At 38.9% G+C, this 17,590-nt stretch overlaps 1 protein-coding gene across 1 annotated transcript in view; it reads right to left on the bottom strand.

Annotated features, from left to right (window-relative positions):
- The window catches only part of slc39a13 (solute carrier family 39 member 13), a 33,922-nt gene extending 18,228 nt beyond the window's left edge, over window positions 1-15,694 (bottom strand). Inside the window, exons 1-4 of the mRNA XM_035419467.1 lie at window positions 15,430-15,694; window positions 12,139-12,513; window positions 6,165-6,272; window positions 5,487-5,614 (exon numbers count right to left, since the gene is read on the bottom strand). Of these exons, the coding sequence (XP_035275358.1) occupies window positions 5,487-5,614; window positions 6,165-6,272; window positions 12,139-12,466 (564 nt within the window). The 5' untranslated portion in view covers window positions 12,467-12,513; window positions 15,430-15,694. The remainder of the gene's footprint in view (window positions 1-5,486; window positions 5,615-6,164; window positions 6,273-12,138; window positions 12,514-15,429) is intronic.
- Between the last annotated feature and the right edge of the window lie 1,896 nt (window positions 15,695-17,590).

The following is a 17,590-nucleotide window of genomic DNA, read 5'->3' on the forward strand; positions in this document are numbered from 1 at the left end:
TGGCTGTATCTACATGCTTAATCATCCTGCATTCTAATGAATGTTACATAAAAAATGAACTGACAAGGGCACATTGGTTGCAGGAAGAGGGATGCACAAACAAACACTTCTTGTAGTGTTCCTTCAAGGAGAATACTATTTTCTGTAGGCTATTTATGTTTCCAGGGTAGCCCAGTCATGGCAAAAATAAAAAAAATGAATAATAAGAAAACTCAGAGACAGTGCACAAGTATTTGCGATCGCATTTTGCAATACACACATGCACACAAACACATACGCGTACACATGCACACACACGTACGCATACACACACACACACACACACACAGATGGCACAATACAGTTTCATGCGTATGAGCTAGATCACGTCATTTTTGGAGGAGTGCCATCCTGAAAACATTATACATTTAAAATCATGTCTTAGCTACAACGGATTCATAAAATAACAATAAGGCATGTGTGGTTTGGACTTCCCAGATAAAGCACATACGCATAAATAGCATAAACAGGGCCGTTCCTTGGAATTCTGGGCCCCCTGAAAGAATATTGGTGTGGGCCCCCGCCCCCCGCCTTTTCATCGCCAAAGATCAATTTTACACAACTTTTTTCTTATACTATGTATTACCATTTTTTCTTTATTTTTCTGTTCCTCTATGTTCTTGACAGTGCCTGATGCAATACACCCAATTAGTTTTCTTTTTCTCAATTAACCACTCAACAAAGAGTCACTGGGTATTATTATGTAAAAATCAAGCACCTGGTGCAACACACCCAAACTCACATTATACTGGCTCAAGATGCTCCACAGGGTGGAGCTGTTAGTACTCAAATCACCAAGGTAGGCAGCTATGTAACATCTCTATTAGAATGTCTTGCAAAATAAAAAGAGAGAACATAATAGGCTACTTTCTTGTAAAATGTATTGTCAAATCTGGCTTGACTGACAATTAATTTATTCAGTAAGTGAGAGTATAAGGTTATACACTTTGTTGTACATCGCTCTGGATAAGAGCGTCTGCCAAATGCCTGTAATGTAATGTAATGTAATGTATAAGCTTTCTAACAATGTATAACATGTCTAATTTTGCTTTTGGAATCACGTTTTTATATGGTCAGCGTAACCAAAACTTTTCTTATCATCGCATTCACTTACACGCATTCACTCTGCACCTAACGAAACGTGGTCAACAATTTTTCGTAATTTCTTGGGAAATACTATTATTATTGAAGACTTCTGCTAAGTCTGCATAGCTAAGGCATATGTTTGCTGATAGACCTAGCTGACATTGTTTTCTGGAGCAAAACAGAAGCGAATAGAACAGTATCATTGATTTACCGTCTCTGTCTCCATCTACTGAACATAGATAAGATTTAATCACTGCTATCTAAGTATTACTGTTCAAAATATTTTGGTTATACACATTATTTTTGAAATTGAGAGTCTTTAAATAGGTTAGTGGTATTATATAATGTGTATATTTCACAATGTAATGTAAGCGTTAGTAGTGTAATCGTTTTTGTGATGCATTCAGCAGTGATGAGGAGAGTGTTGGAACATTGCCAAATCGCGGTGGACGGTTGAAAATTGTTTTCATATCGTTCCATTTCTATACAAGAAAACATATGAGAGTACATACAAGAGTTAATTATTACACATTTAGGTACTGTACAGCATTGTGTGACAATATTTTTGCATTATTTTTAAATCTTATATCAATGTTTCAACTTAACCTTCACAAGGGGCTCATCTATATGCATTACAATGGACAAAAAGCATTACATTCCTTTTTGGAGAGATTTTGGGTATGTTTCTAGCTATTTTAGACCACCGTTCTGACAGAAAGCTTGTAATTACCACTTGAAAATGATGCGACAGTTTCTTGAGTAAAAACGGTTGGCTAAGCCGTACCCACAGGGCACCTGTACAGCTAGCTTAATACTCTCACCTTTCTTCGGAAAAAAAAAAAAAAAAAAATATTCTGGGCTCCTGATCTGCTCCTGGCCTCTCTTTCCTTCTTCTCCACTCTTTTTCGGCGTCCCGATTTACGTTTCTGTTTCGGCAGTGCGCTTCTCTATTAATAACCTGTTGGCTGCTGCTGCAGTTCAGGAGCAATAACGTTACGCGCAAATTCTCAGAAGAGGAGGGAACCATGGACCTAACCATTTTTTTAAAGAAGGGGGTTATTGCTCAGAAAACAGAAACTTTTTTCATCAATATTGCATGATCTTATGGCTTTGTTTTAACTCTTATGCATTAGTATGAATATTAGTTAGGTCTATGCATAACAATTTTGTCATAGAAAGGGGGGCCTACATAATAGGCTACTGGGGGTTTTTGTGGGCCCCCCCAAGGGCTGTAGGCCCCTACAATTCTCATCACCATTCACCCCTAAACGACAGCCCCGAGCATAAAGTCAAAAGAACTGGGATAAGCTGTAATCTTAGACCCATAAGGGCCAAAACATGGCTATTAAAATGTATGGCAAAAACAGATAGTGGGTGGAGTGGGTATTTTTCCAGATGTCAAATATTCATCGGGTTAAGTGGAGAACACAGGCCAGCCACTGACTTCGATCTGTCTATTGCAGCAGGAGCTTGAATACTGGCTCTATAAATAGCCCTCAAGGGTATGAATCTGGATGCCTATATTCATCAACACCTGGACACTGGTGCGAGACACAGGCTCATTTCACCATTCTATCGAAGCTAAGTTGCCTTTCAGTCGTTCAGGGCCTCTGATGGGAGCAGGCGAGATTTATGATGTTAGGCGTGAACATTTTTAAAGAAACACTACCCTTTTCAAACAAAGAGGTCACACAAGGTAAACATTGGGTTGTGACTGGTCCGTAACAAAGCACATCACTGTTGACAAACTACATTGCAGTGGGAGGGTCCAGAGATTTGTTAATATTTATCGCTGTGTTTGGTCTGGGAAGTTCAAACAAATTTGTTGTCAATTCCAGCAAACGGTAGCTCTTATTTTGCTTTTAGCCACCCACTTAATATATTGTTCTGTTTTAATCAGAGACACCAACAACATAATTTAGTCTGGTGAAGAACTATAAAAGAAGTTTGCCTGCTGTGGGAGCAGGTTTATTTTGGTTTCCTAAATTAACCTGCTCCCTTTAACCTATTTAGGTTTCCCCTTTGATACTTTGTTGGGAAAATGCCTCCCTGGCCCACCCGCCAAAAATAAAATAAACTACACTTCCTGCGTGCACACACTAATGCACTGGGCTTTTACAGATGCCTCTTTAATGGTCTAGCAAACATATATGGACACGGTGCAAAGCAGTGCTTCCATTTCCGTAAATGTTTTTATTTGGCAGCTGTAATCTTCAAAGTCTAAACTTAATATTCTAAACTAATATCCACTGCAAATCTCACAAAATACAGCTTGCTGGTCTGTGAAAAAGAATGAGAGAGGTTTAGTATCCACGGAGGGAATTTGAAGGTACCCTAATCTAAAGTGTGTCTGACATGTAAAGATACTCCGAGCAAAGCCAAACAAGTCATGGCAGGCTGGTTTTTGAATGCACCACAAATAGCACATATTTCTTCATGCAAAACTCTGCCACCTCACTGAGTTTGTGCTGCTTAATTGTAGGAGTGTACTTTACAGGTTGAACTCCTGGAGGGCAGAGTTTTTGAGTTACCAGAGAGATGTCTGGTTACACAGTCTCACTTTCAGAGATTTCAGACGATGAATGAGAAATGAACAAGGCAGGCAGGAAGGACACAGGCCAGCTGAACAGACGCCAAGGGAAAAATAGGTCATCTGGGCGGGAAGTCTTCACCAAGCATGTGGCTATATAAAAAACTCCAGCGCTACAACAAATACACTCCTGCACTGAGCAGACAGTACCACATTCCAAACAGTAGACCCTCTGTAGAAACTACAGATTTGAAATGAATTGACAGGGTGAGAAGAGCCAAAGACCCAGAACGATTCTCCCAACACTGAGAGGCAGACATGAAGGTACAAGAATTCTTAGACTTACATAGGATTCGGTACGAGGATGAACCCACAACCTTCCCATGAACTTCACAGAAACTTCACAGCCTACTGCAACCATATACTCAAATGCCAAAAGTAGAAGCATTCAGCTTCTCAGACAACCTCAAAAAGTTTCAAGTTTCATTTAAGAGCATAATGAGGAAAGTGAGGTCAAATCGCAATGGAAAATTGCTTTGGCCCTCCATGCAACTATGCCCGTCTTTCTTATTACCTGCCCAATATAAACTGTCCCAAATGATCCTGATTAAACAATATGCTTCATATTGCCTTTAGGGTGAGGCTGCTTACTTGCATACAAGGAGGAGGTATGGGGCCTAAGGGTCCATTCATTGCCACCTTGCCTTCAGCGCTCCCCCCAAAAATGCCATTTCTGCCCTGACTATGCTAGCGTGCCACCCAGTGTAGGAGGCGGTTTCCTTTTTTAAAGCTAGGTTGTGAATCACCATCCTGAAAAATGGACCAATATACTGAACCAGTATTCCCTGAATATTTGTCAGTTTTTTGTTTAAAGGAAATTATTTACTGTGGCTCAAGAGGGGTGTAGTGATGGGCACTGTTAATTCTGCAAAGGCAAATCGATGGTGTACATTTAAAAAATGAAAACTCCTATGTTATGCAACAACCCCTTATTCAGCTTATCAACATCAACCCATCCGAGTCAGCGATAAACAGACATGGGCAAGTCCTCACCAAGGTACTTTGACAACAGGATTCACTGTAGGTGAGCTCCTCATTTTGACAGATTGGCACAAAAGCAAATGTCAGAAATAATTTTGACAGCAAACAGATTTGACAGCAAATATTTAGTGTCTTACGATTTATTGTGAATCAATTAGCAATATAATTAATATACCTGCAAGAGATTATACCACCTAATTTAACAGATAAAACAGCACATTAGAGTAATGTGTGGTATAACTCTTAAACCATGGACAACCCATTTCCATAGCAAAATGTGCAGGACGTCCTAGGTTCTGTCTGACGTTTTTGGTCACATGGAAAAATGCATAACTGATGAACCCATTTGTTATCTACAGGTTATATAAAATAAACATACTGATGTAATAAATAAATTAATGAAATAAGCCCACTACTCATGTGATATATCGGTCGGCCTCTAATTTCAACATCTCCAAAGGTGGCAAAAGTTCAGAATAGGCTGATGACATTCCTGACCTGGGACACACTTTCCACTCTGCACTGACAGTATGCTGTTAGACTTTTTGGGGATACAGATGTTCAGAAGCAAGCACGTTCCGAAGGCCTTGTTTGTGTGTACAAACATTCCTGAAGTCACCCCTCAAAAAAAATAAAAAAAGATTTTGAGAATCTTGTGAAGCGCCAACGTCTATAAGGTACCACCTAATTGTGAAGCAGGGTTTTTATGGCAATCTGCATTATACCGAATGGCCACAAAATATATTTCCTTTCAACAGGCATAAAGATGATGGATTGCTGTAAGACTCACAGAGGAGCACTGGGTCCTGGCATCATCCTGGCTATCCTCATCTGGGAACATCTTCTCGAGAATTAGGAAGGACAGCATGCCCAGGATCACCCACAGACCTTGGGTCTTGTGATGCTGATGGCTCCCCCCTGACAGGCAGAGTCAGAAAAAAGTCCCTATAGCAGAGTCGATATCCTTCTACAAAACAGCTACAGCATAAAACATTTTCTGGGATGAATAACAGTCAGGAGAAATCTTCTTTTTCTTTTTTCAATAGAAAGAGATATCACAAATATGTGATATCCCAAGTGCTATATTTTCATTTCACTTTTTCTAAGAGCTGTACAAAATAAAAGAAACGTACATATACATAGAATATAATAGAACGATAATAGACTACCAAAAGGAAGGTTTAATCAGTTATCAGATACCTGAATAAAGTTCACACATTAGTAAAATTGGCTACTAGTAAGGGTAATACATAGCCTTCAAGGTCAATCAATGCAGTAACAGGGTTAAGCTGACAAGATTAAGCACAGAATACTGAACACACACAGCACTGTATGGACGTATGATTGTTTAAAATGTCTAGTCAATCATCAAAAATGGATTTGTAAAGAATGGTCCAAAAAGCAAAAAATGAAAGAGTGATATAAATGAATGGATGGATTTCTATGTGAAGAAAAGATGGGCACAAACCTGGTTTGCAGGAGTAGGCCCAGGCCTCAGGAAGGAGGTGAAGGAAGACATCTCCCAGAAGACCACCAATGGCAAAACTCAGGAGCTGCTTCAACCTCCGGCACCCAGCTGGGGACGCACAAAACACTAATCAGCACAGTCGTGTCTTCTTTTGCCTCTTTGTATTCTAATTCAGTTGCTTTAATAATGTATTTGAAACCAACTCGCCCTGAATATCTTAGACTCCTGATAAGAATTTTGTCCAAGACTAAATTACTCATATGGACAACAGTCATTTTGGGGATTTTTAGGCCAATTTATGTCAGGGGCCTGTAAACATCCCCATGTCTAATTTTTTACAATGAACATAACACAATTAAAAGCTAGCATACGTTAAATGCTAGAGTAACTGAAATAGCCTCATAAGAGTAAAATATATTTTTAAACGCCTCGACTGTACTACTTGCATAGAAAGCAACCTGCAAATTTAAATTCAAGACTCAATAGTTGGAGTAAATTATTGATGGTGCCATTGTGAAAAAGGGTCTGTTCAGGCATGCAATACTAATTCTAGAATGAAATGTGCATTTAATGATAATTGAAGCACAAGCAAAAAATTCAGGAATTTCATCACATAGCTTCTGCACTTAACAGTGACAAAAGGTATGCAAGTCCATACGGATGCACACAATAACCAACTCTGTTAGGGCAAGTCCACACGCACGTATACAGGTCGTCCATTCACATTTAAGACTAAGGTTCAGCCTCTTCTGCCATTAGATTCCTATTTTTGTACCCTAGGATGAGCACATTTAAGACAAATCTGACCTTTTCATACACTTCAGGTACAGGTAAAATTTAAAAACACTCCTGCAGATCCTTGAAATGAAATCAATATCAGCCATAAGTATGTCTCAAGTCTTAACTTCCAAATTATAATTCCAGGTAATATCAGGCAAGTCCCAAGTTACAGTACTCAGTGACAAACACATAGCCTATAATCCAAACCAAAGGAAAGGAAGCACTCAAAATAGCAGGGTCAGTTGGGGGTAGATGGCAGGATGCATGCATTCTTTCCAGTCTGGTTTGGTTAAAATGACCAAGTTTGACCAAGTTTGACAGATCTTTTTTCTTTTTTTTTTGGGTGGTACACATTTTCATTTCCTTTCTGGCCCCAACACATTCTCTGAAACTGAACCTGCATAAAAAGCGCTGCAATTTCTACATCGTAAAATCAAAATGCATAAAAAATACCCTTCATGAAAGCTGAGAAACTGCACTTGAATTGTTTGATTACAAGTTGAAAATTGTTGAGTACGAAAACAAATCAAGAAAAAAAGTTTTACAATATGGAGCTCGCTATTTTTGGCCTATTCACAGCTAATCAGTTCTTTTCACGGATTGGAGATGAAACATTTTGGGTTTTGGCAGATCTTACTGGAATTTCATGTTTAGTGCAGGATTACTTTGGCCTTTGTTGACTGGCAATCCATTGGGGCTCTGGCCTTACAAAAAGCAGTAGTATTCTGTAAATGCTCAACTAGCATAGGATCTGGTTTAAGAAAATACTGATATATGGATTACATTGGTGTTACCACTGCAAAACTACTGATCTGTAGAGGGGGGTGTTGAAAATTTTAATGGTGCTCTTCACTGCAGGAAATAAATACTTTTACATGGAATGAAGATGATCACTCACTACTTTTCATTATGATGTCAATCTTCCATTTTAAAGGTATCAGTGCACTCAGTCCAAGTCAGGAAAATGTGCCACACATCATTTTGGAACTGCCAGAGCCATTGACTGCTGGAATACTACACCATTTCCATTTTATGTTCTCTACTGGTAGCTAATTAGCAAAACTTGTGAGCTACTGGACTGATGTAATGCAAAGCAACATAATTATTATTATTTTCAGGTAGTGAAAAAAGCTGTTTTGTATGCAGTATGAACAAGCAATAAGGAGTCAAATAAGCTGTGCATACACATTTAAAGTGTTTTAGTGTGTGAGTTTAAATTTTAATGGATGAAGAAAGGTTTCCCAAAATGTTTCAATTTAAACTCACTTCAATAGCAATTATTTTATAACAAAGTAGTGGACAGAACAAAACACAATGATTAAGGACACAGACAACATTTATTATCAAGTAGGCCTGGGCCATACAAGCCCTATAAAGACACAAAAAACCCCAAAATTTTACAAAGGTAGCTGGTTTCTGTTGATAATCACATCCATAGCAGACGCCTGAATGTCACACAATTTCGTCGGCACTCGCTCTCTTATTTTATGCAATTAAGTGGATTCTACTGTAGTTAATTTAGTGTGTCTAAGGTTGCATGTAAACTTGAAAGCAGTCAAAACTTTAAACTTAGTAACCCGTCACGCAAGACCAAATTTTACCTATAGATGCACAGACCATTTCTAATTGTTTTTTGTTTTTGTTTGTTTTTGCACAATTTCTCCGAAGGGCAGCTTAAAAAAACTTTTCGGCAGCCCGCCTAAGACATTTTAATGCAGGAAAAACCCCGACTTATAGACTTGTATGTGTGAGTAACCTGCCATTTTTGTATGTTGAAAACATGCTTTTGTCGACATAAATATTACTGCAAGCCCTGTAAAGAACCCCCTCTGAGCTGTATCTTCCATTGAACACTACAGCCTACACCCATGTGTAGCAATAGTTGGCGTGAACCAGGCCATGGCAACAGATGGTCTGACCCCAAGAGGAATAAGAGGCACCTTCAATAAGAGCATGAGACGTATTAGGTTAGAGAGTATGTCTTTCAGAATAAATAAAAAAACACCATGCGTATTAAACAAATTATTAATCAGACATGTTATTCATTCTTAAGTACCTATTGGCTTGAATGACCATATGTGTTTGACACCTCCATTGTAAGCATATCAAAGTTATTCACAGTCCTTCCACTCAAAAGTACCTACAGTGAAGTGGATAACAACCTTTAAATCCATTTTGTGTGGTGAACTGACTTTAAAACCGTTCCACACCTCCAGTGCTGAAGCACTGAACTCCACCCCCCACCCCCTTTACAAGTCTTATTTACATAAAGTTGATTGATGTTGGTTTGGATCCAATGTTTATCTGTAGGTCAGCTGTGTATAGAATGCAGCAATCAACATTTAACATATTCAACACTCATAGCCACGCACTTTTAAATAGCTCAACTTAATAAGGCCTAGCAGTGAAGGAGGAACATTCTATTTGTGACATGCAGAGGCTGGAAAATATTTTGCAGCAATAACAAATGTGTGTCTGGGCAAATTATTTTGCCCTGATATTAAATCTGGTACAGAGCTTAAGGAAGTGAACTCTGGACATGAGATCTATACACTGATCAGACATTCACCATTATTCACCTCTGCTGAGGTTGTTAAAAGTAAGTGTTAAATTAACCCAGGTAAAGATTACAGTGTGATCTTTTCTCCCTCCTAAAGGATAATTACTGTGATCATAATCCTTTATCTTTTAAAGAGTAAACTGAGGTTAATGTAAAAGCGAATTGCACAATTTCATCAATTTTAATTATAATCTTCTCAACTCTGGTTGATGAAAAGGAAAACTCAAAAATTGAGTCAAACCATTACATTTTGGGAAGTCAAATGAAGGGGTAATCATGTTTGTAGGTCTAAAAAACCAGCTGATAAGCGCAATATTTAAAAAATCACACACTGCATCCAACCATCCATCCATACATTCATTTTGCCACATTTTCTACACAAAGTGCTACATGCACCCTTTGTGACTGAATGAGTGTGAAACTTTTTTTCTCTAGTTGTCAAAAGAAAGCAATTAGTGAAAAATAAATCAGTAACGCATTACATTTATTTTAGTATTCCTTTGATATCGGTAATAGATATTTTTTGGACAGCAGCCAACAAGGGGAACATAGCCTAATTTGTGTTGGAATCTAAACTGATTTAACATTTGGACTCATTGCCAATCTGAAAGCCAATGATTTGGATTACCAAAGCCGTCTGGCAGTTTTGTAGGAGTAACTAAAATCTGTCATAAAACAAGTAAGACTGCTGCTATTTAATAAACTAAATTTGGTAGTCAATATGAATAAGCATTTTTTCAGCCCAAAATAATTAGCTAGCTGGGTTACCCAGTGGTCGCACCAAACGTCAGCTCTGACTGAATAAATTAGGCTAATACAACCGCTATGCTTACAACACAGCTGATGTAAGCTAGCAGAGTGGATGCACTAATTTCTTCAGTCAAATCTGAAGAGTGTATTCCTAGTTAGCAAAGTTGGGAAATGTACTTGTTTAATTACAGATGGTCATTTTGACAATATAAGATGCCTACTCTGCCTAAATTAAAGCTTATTTTTCCCTTGTCAACTGAGATCAACTTGACTTTACTCTTAATTTTACCTCTGGAAGTTTTGTCAAGCAGACGCCCTTACTAGCATCCAAGATAATGATGTAAACATCCTTTTAAAGCTTTAAAGTATTCTAATCTTAATAAATATAATTATGAACTGACCGTTATGAACAATATACTGTAAGCAATGCTAATATGATGTCATATTTTGACTGCACGAGAAAACAATCCATATAACATTAACTGTTCCACCTTGTCCCACCATATATGAACAGAATGACCAAACCTCATTGCAAAACAAACAAACAAATATATAAATAAATATATTTATTAATTACTTAATTAATTAAAAGAGGTGAAACAGCTTAAGGGAACAGTATAATACTAAAACTTCTCTTAACCAAAATCGCAAGAAACACATTTTTTGTGGTCACTCCATCAATATTAAGAGATAAGTATCCAATCATAGAAATGCAGCCACACCGATCAGTATGTGTAACTGACCTCATTTCCAAAACTGTCATGAACAAAGCAGTAAGCCTCTCAAGTTTCTGCATGTGGCAAGAACTATATCAATTAAAAGAACATAACACTAACAAATGTTTCTGCAAATTAGCACTTTTTGTCATAATTAAGACATAGGATTTTCATTATTTTATGTAGCCTAAATGTAATGTTATGTATGTAAATACCGGAACTTGAACTTTTTGACTCCAGGAGAGGTAAAAAATTAATAAATAAATAAAAAGATACAAGTAAAAGGTGATGTAGTCTATACTCAATTTTTACAGCTATTCATAGACAAAAAATGTTATAAGCCTAAGCGTATCTAATTTTGCTAAGGACAGTATGCCTACACCTGTGAACTGCGTTCAGGACCAATTATTATTTATATTAATTGACCTGTGACAATTGTTTATTCCTCAAAACCAAGCAATCTGATTCAATCTTATGAAATGGCTACATCATCATCACATTGCAAGACATACAGAGCGTAAGACAGCTGAAAAATCAATAGTCAAGCTAAGAGTCACAAACACAAAAATGTGTTGTTGGTGGTGTACACTGCTATCTTCATAATACTTTACTGACAAAACTAATTAAAAGGTGAGTATTGGACACAGTCTTAAAGCGGTTTGAGGTAACCAAATCCCCTAAAATAAGGATATCAGAGTGTAATGTTATGATGTTATGTCAGGGGGACAAAAACCTTACATTATTAAGTGCTGAAGGGCTACGACGAACGCAAGCTCATTTAAGTTTGCACCTGGTCTCATTGTATCAAGTCAGTTCACAGTTAATGTATAGTTCACTATACAGCTTTCAATCATGTTTTTACCCTTTCACCAAGCTTTTCAATTGAAAAGCATACTTGTCTAGCTCTGCCTAAAACAACCTGCACCCAGTCTACTTTTTCTCTCTCCTGATACACTTCTTGGCACTGTGCCACCCTCATGTAAGGTTCTGTTCAATGATATTACTGTTCTCTTAGTACAGGAACAAAGGGACTGCATTCCTTGTGTCTGATCATGAGGACTCAAAATCACCAAATGTATCTGGCCTCTGAAACCTCTGATCTGCTTGTACTGCATTTGACATAAAGGATGGAGAGCTAGGGAAGATGGAGCAGACGTTTGGACATTACCTTCTGTTTTCAGGGCAGCCCCAGCTTCGATGGGGATGACAAGCAGGGGGAAGATCCCACTGAGCCCCACGATGATGGAGCCTACGAGGGAGAAGAGCCAGATGTCGGCCCTCTCCCACACAAAGAGCTCTGAGAGCACCCGGAAGCTCAAAAGCTCTTCCGTGCACCAGGTCCCTGTTCTCGCTGCTGCGGCCTGCATCACAGTGGCCTGAGACATCTTTTTGGCGTTGGGTCTGTGGCTGTAAACCCCAGAGGACACATACAGCAGGGCCGTGCCACTGAGCAACACAGCTAAACCCCAACCGGGCCTCCAAGCTCGCACTCTCATCTCTCTTCCAGGCTGTGCAGAGATCGCAACCAAGGCAGGCCAGGACACTGTAGCATGGGAAAAGACCAGTAACAGTGTAAAGCAAAATAATAATAAGAATTATTATTATTATTATTATTATTATTATTATTATTATTACTATTAATAATAATAATAATAACAACAACTTTCATTTTTATCATTACTGCAATTAGCATTAATGTTTGCAGAAATAGGCTACATGCATGTGGGAAATAGTTCACTTATCAGCTTGGCTCTGTGGTGGAAATTCTACCTACATCCACCAGCAGTGAGAAGAGTCAAAAGACTTGCACACAATATTCAATTCAAGCTTTACTGTTTGCAAACATAAGCTTATCCTGAGAAGACTCTTACCTAGTACTCTGAGGCACAGCCCAAAGACTTCCTTTTTTTATAGCATAACCAGCAACAGGCTGTCATTAAAAACTGATAAACAGGATACATGTGCATATTCAGTTATATTAATTTTCCAGCAATACATAGAAATTACATTTTGGTAGATGTGTGCGGAGGTGGCTTGTCGGTCTCTTGACGCAGACCTCTTTTGCACACCCACACTCGCCAAAATGTAGACATATGACACACATATCTTTTTACCAACACAGCTCCATAACCGGTTTCCAACCGAAGATAGATAACAAATGTTCATATAACATTTAATGAGCCTAATTCAACTTCATCTGTCTGTGCAAACTTCGGACATCAACCACTGAAACAAAATGGGAAGTGACAGGAAAAGAGAAACAGTTGTATGCTCCTGTTTTTCCACATGTTAGTTTGTCATTGTTGCTAACAAATTCCAGATGTCAGACTTGAGTTCTGACATATTGGAGGAGCAATTAAGTACCCTGTATCAGTGACAATCACGCTTTCATCACATGGAAAATGATATTGACGACATAGCTCAGGAGGTAAGACTGATTGTCTGGCAGTCGGAGGGTTGCCGGTTCAAACTCCGCCCTGGGCGTGTCGAAGTGTCCTTGAGCAAGACACCTAACCCCTAACCCCTAACTGCTCTGGCGAATGAGAGGCATCAATTGTAAAGCGCTTTGGATAAAAGCGCTATATAAATGCAGTCCATTTACCATTTACCATATTGTCCTGCTAGCTACCTGTGACTGCTTTTTGACTTAAGGACAAGTGCTCTTTGGATCAGATACATTACTGATATATTGAGGCGACAACACATGTTGAAAGTGATACAATAGTGTACTGATATTTGTAAAAAGTCTAGTTATATTGTTACATGTTCTAGCCTACTTTTTAATGAGCTGAATGGGCACACGTTGTAATGAATGGTGTGAGTGCAGTTTCATGTAATTGCTAAGCAATGGAAGTTCACTCACAAACATTACAATTATTACAATATCTGCATGTACACATTAATCCAAAGACAACACATTTTGTTATTTCAGCAAATACTAATGAGAAGAGTGCAGGAACTGCTGCCAATATGTGAAGTTTGAAACTGAACTGAACTACAGTGAGAGAGAAAAGGAAATGGTTGTGAGACTCACAAGTGATACTAAAATTGGAACAGCGGTCAGATTAGACTAGGCTATAGGCCTAAATCTTCTTTCTTGACTTGTACAGCAGTTACCCTATAATGGGCAGTAGGCCTAATGAAGGTTATTTAGAATTTAATTTTATTCTGGTGTTTTCTGTTTCCTTATCCTATCTGCTTATATTTTTATGAACATGTATGGTTAAATGCAACGAAGACCTTAAGATCCTTTTTTTATAGGCGTGAGTACGTTTTGCAGAAAACAGAGCACTTATGGGGTAAAATATAGGCCTAGCCCTATTTATTTTTCATATAACGTGCGATTTTGCTAGCATGCGTATTATGATTCTGAGTATTATGATCATTATATGCTATTCAGTACATTTATACGATGGTCTATAGCCAGTATAGTCATTGAAATTTGCCGATATTCATATTCATGGAAACTTTCAGAATAATTGATGCTTGAAAGGGTAATCTATGCTAAGGCAACCATCGACTACAATGACGTCACATGCGCGGCCGCGAAACTACACGAAGCACTGATTTAACCAGCTTGCTAGAAAAGAGCAGCTTAGGCTATTAGTTGCCCGAAGTTATAACAACATTGATTTCAACTGTGAGTTTAACGTTAGCTGGAGAATACCCATTTGGCAGGGTCAGTTAGGGCAGCACATCAAAGTCATACTGATAAGATCGTCTCGTTTTCCGTTAACTGTGCAGCTTGCTAGCTACACCGATCAAATGAGCCACATTGTAAGTAGGCTAACGATTCCTTCAGCGATTTAAATAAAAACTAGGCTATTTCGAAATATGAAATTGATCCAAGTCACTGGGCTCTAGCTCCTTAGGCAGCAAGTACATTTGCGTGAGAGCCTATTTTAGAAGGCAGTCAACACCGTAAAAAAATGCACAGTACAAGCGTTTAATGACAACAGTAGCTAGAAAGTTAGAAAGTGGCTAGCTAACCCGCTAACAAGAGTGAGCTTCCACAATACAAGCTACGTTGTGCAGGAAGGGAATGGAGCGTTCGCTTGCATTAGTTACATTAACGTTGGGACGCTCCGAAAGCTCGAGAAAACGACGGTCCATTACGTGTTCTACACGAAGACACAGAAAGTAGTTTGCAGACACCTAATCAATAACGGTAGCACCACAATCACATCTAAAAGTAATCTGACAAAATCCAGACCAGAATGCATAAGGAATCATTAAAAATGTCTCTCGCTAGTCAGCGTTTAGATATTAGGCATTCCAATTAGTAAGAATCACTACATGCGTCTTCAGTCGTTACGTCACTGGAGCTAGCTATTTCTACATAGCTCGCAAGAAATAATCCAAATCTAAACAGCTAGATAACTGACAAGTTCGTTTCTTTTAATTTGCTAAAAGCTATAATTCGCCAATGAAATATAAATACAAAAATCGTATAACTTACCCAGCGGAGATCCCTGCAGTTTTTACTCCAGACAGTCCCTGCCATCCAGCCCCGAGTTTCAGCGCAGCTGAGCTGGACGCTTCAGCTGATGCGGCAGAGAGGTTTTACACGTACATCCCACAGTGGCCACGTCTCACGTCTCATCGGCCGAAAGCGCATTAGGCTTGTTTGAGATGACTTTCGGTTCGCCTCGAAAACAGGCGAGAGTAGCCGATTGCAGTCGGGGGAGGAGTCAAAAAGTCGGACACTTCTCGGTTGACTAGCCTGCCCGCCTCGTCTAGCAATGGCAGATAATGCGTTCGCGTTTTGTTGCCGATTAAGTGGATGCAGTAGAAATTACATTACATTACATTACAGGCATTTGGCAGACGCTCTTATCCAGAGCGACGTACAACAAACTGTATAACCATAACCAGGAACAAGTATGACGAAACGCCTAGAGAGAAGTACCGGTCCAAGTGCAGGGGACAACCGCATAGTTCAACTTGGACTTGGAAATTAAACTGATTAACACTAAACAACGAGAACGGCAACAACGCAGTCTATGGAAAAAATACAAGCAGTAGTTAAGACAGTTAATGCACCTAAGTCACCTACGAAACAGCTGCCTAGTTACAACCCTAAGCTTACAGTCATTTACAGGGGGGTAGGGAGGGATGGGGAGAGGTGCAGCCTGAAGAGGTGAGTCTTCAGTCGTCGTTTGAAATGGGTGAGTGTCTCAGCTGTTCTGACCTCCACAGGGAGGTCATTCCACCATCATGGGGCCAGAACAGACAGGAGACGTGTTCTGGAAGTGCAGTTGTGAAGAGGGGGAGGTGCTAGGCGTCCTGAGGTAGCAGAACGGAGGGATCTGGCTGGCATGTAGGGTTTGAATATCTTGTGAGGTATGCTGGGGCTGATCCCTTGACTGCCTGGTATGCTAGGACCAATGTTTTAAATTTGATGCGAGCTATAACAGGCAGCCAGTGGAGGGTAGTGAGCAGGGGAGTGACGTGGGAGTGTCTGGGGAGGTTGAAGACCAGACGAGCCGCAGCATTTTGAATGAGTTGCAGGGGTCTGGTGGCAGATGCCGGTAGTCCAGCCAGAAGAGAGTTGCAGTAGTCCAGGCGGGATAGAACCATTGCTTGGACCAGGAGCTGGGTTGAGTAGGTGGTGAGAAAGGGGCAGATTCTGCGGATGTTATACAGGAAAAATCTGCATGCCCGGCTTACTGCTGCGATGTTCTTGGGAGAAATCCCACTACTATTACATGAAGATGAGCATCTGGCAATTTCGGGACCATTTCGGGATAATGTTTGGCCAGCTAATTATTATTATGTGGGGGGTATATGAGAACAGCTAGAAATACAATAACACTCACTACAAATTGATGTGAATCAAGTCTTCATGTATTATTATTATTATTATTATTCTTCTTCTTCTTCTTCTTCTTCTTCTTCTTCTTCTTCTTCTTCTTCTTCTTCTTCTTCTTCTTCTTCTTCTTCTTCTTCTTCTTCTTCTTCTTCTTCTTCTTCTTCTTCTTCTTCTTCTTCTTCTTCTTCTTCTTCTTCTTCTTCTTCTTCTTCTTCTTCTTCTTCTTCTTATTATTATTATTATTATTATTATTATTATTATTAGGGGTCCAAGCAGCGAAGCTGGTGGAACCCTATTGTATCTGTTAGGATTATTATTAGGGGCCCAGGTGGGCATAAATTACCGCTTAATGTATTTTTATATTTTTACTACATTACATTAAACAAAAATGCTTGTTCTGCCTTTTTGTCACTGGTGTTACCTATGTTTTAGATGAGAATTCAGGCTTTCTAGGATGTAATTTGACTGTTTAATTTGCATATATAATCAAAGACAGAAAAGGTTAATTATATTATTAAGAAATTGTTTTGATTAGTAATAATTTACTTTTAACATGTATGTGTAAAGTTCTATTGTGTGACATTTTTCCATTTCTACTATTCAGTATTTTCTGTAACATTAGAGATAATGGATATTGAGTCATCAAAATTGAAATATCCTTAAAATGTTTACTAATGAATGTAGCAACAGTTAGATAGATACAAAAACCATATTCAATTAAATTGGGCAGCTCTGATGCCAGAATACCAATATGCCATATGGTAATACCAGTGACGCGCTGGAACACCAGTGACACAATGTGAAGGAA

Source organism: Anguilla anguilla, chromosome 5 (genome assembly GCF_013347855.1).
Source record: "Anguilla anguilla isolate fAngAng1 chromosome 5, fAngAng1.pri, whole genome shotgun sequence".
In the NCBI taxonomy this organism is placed as follows: Eukaryota; Metazoa; Chordata; class Actinopteri; order Anguilliformes; family Anguillidae; genus Anguilla; species Anguilla anguilla.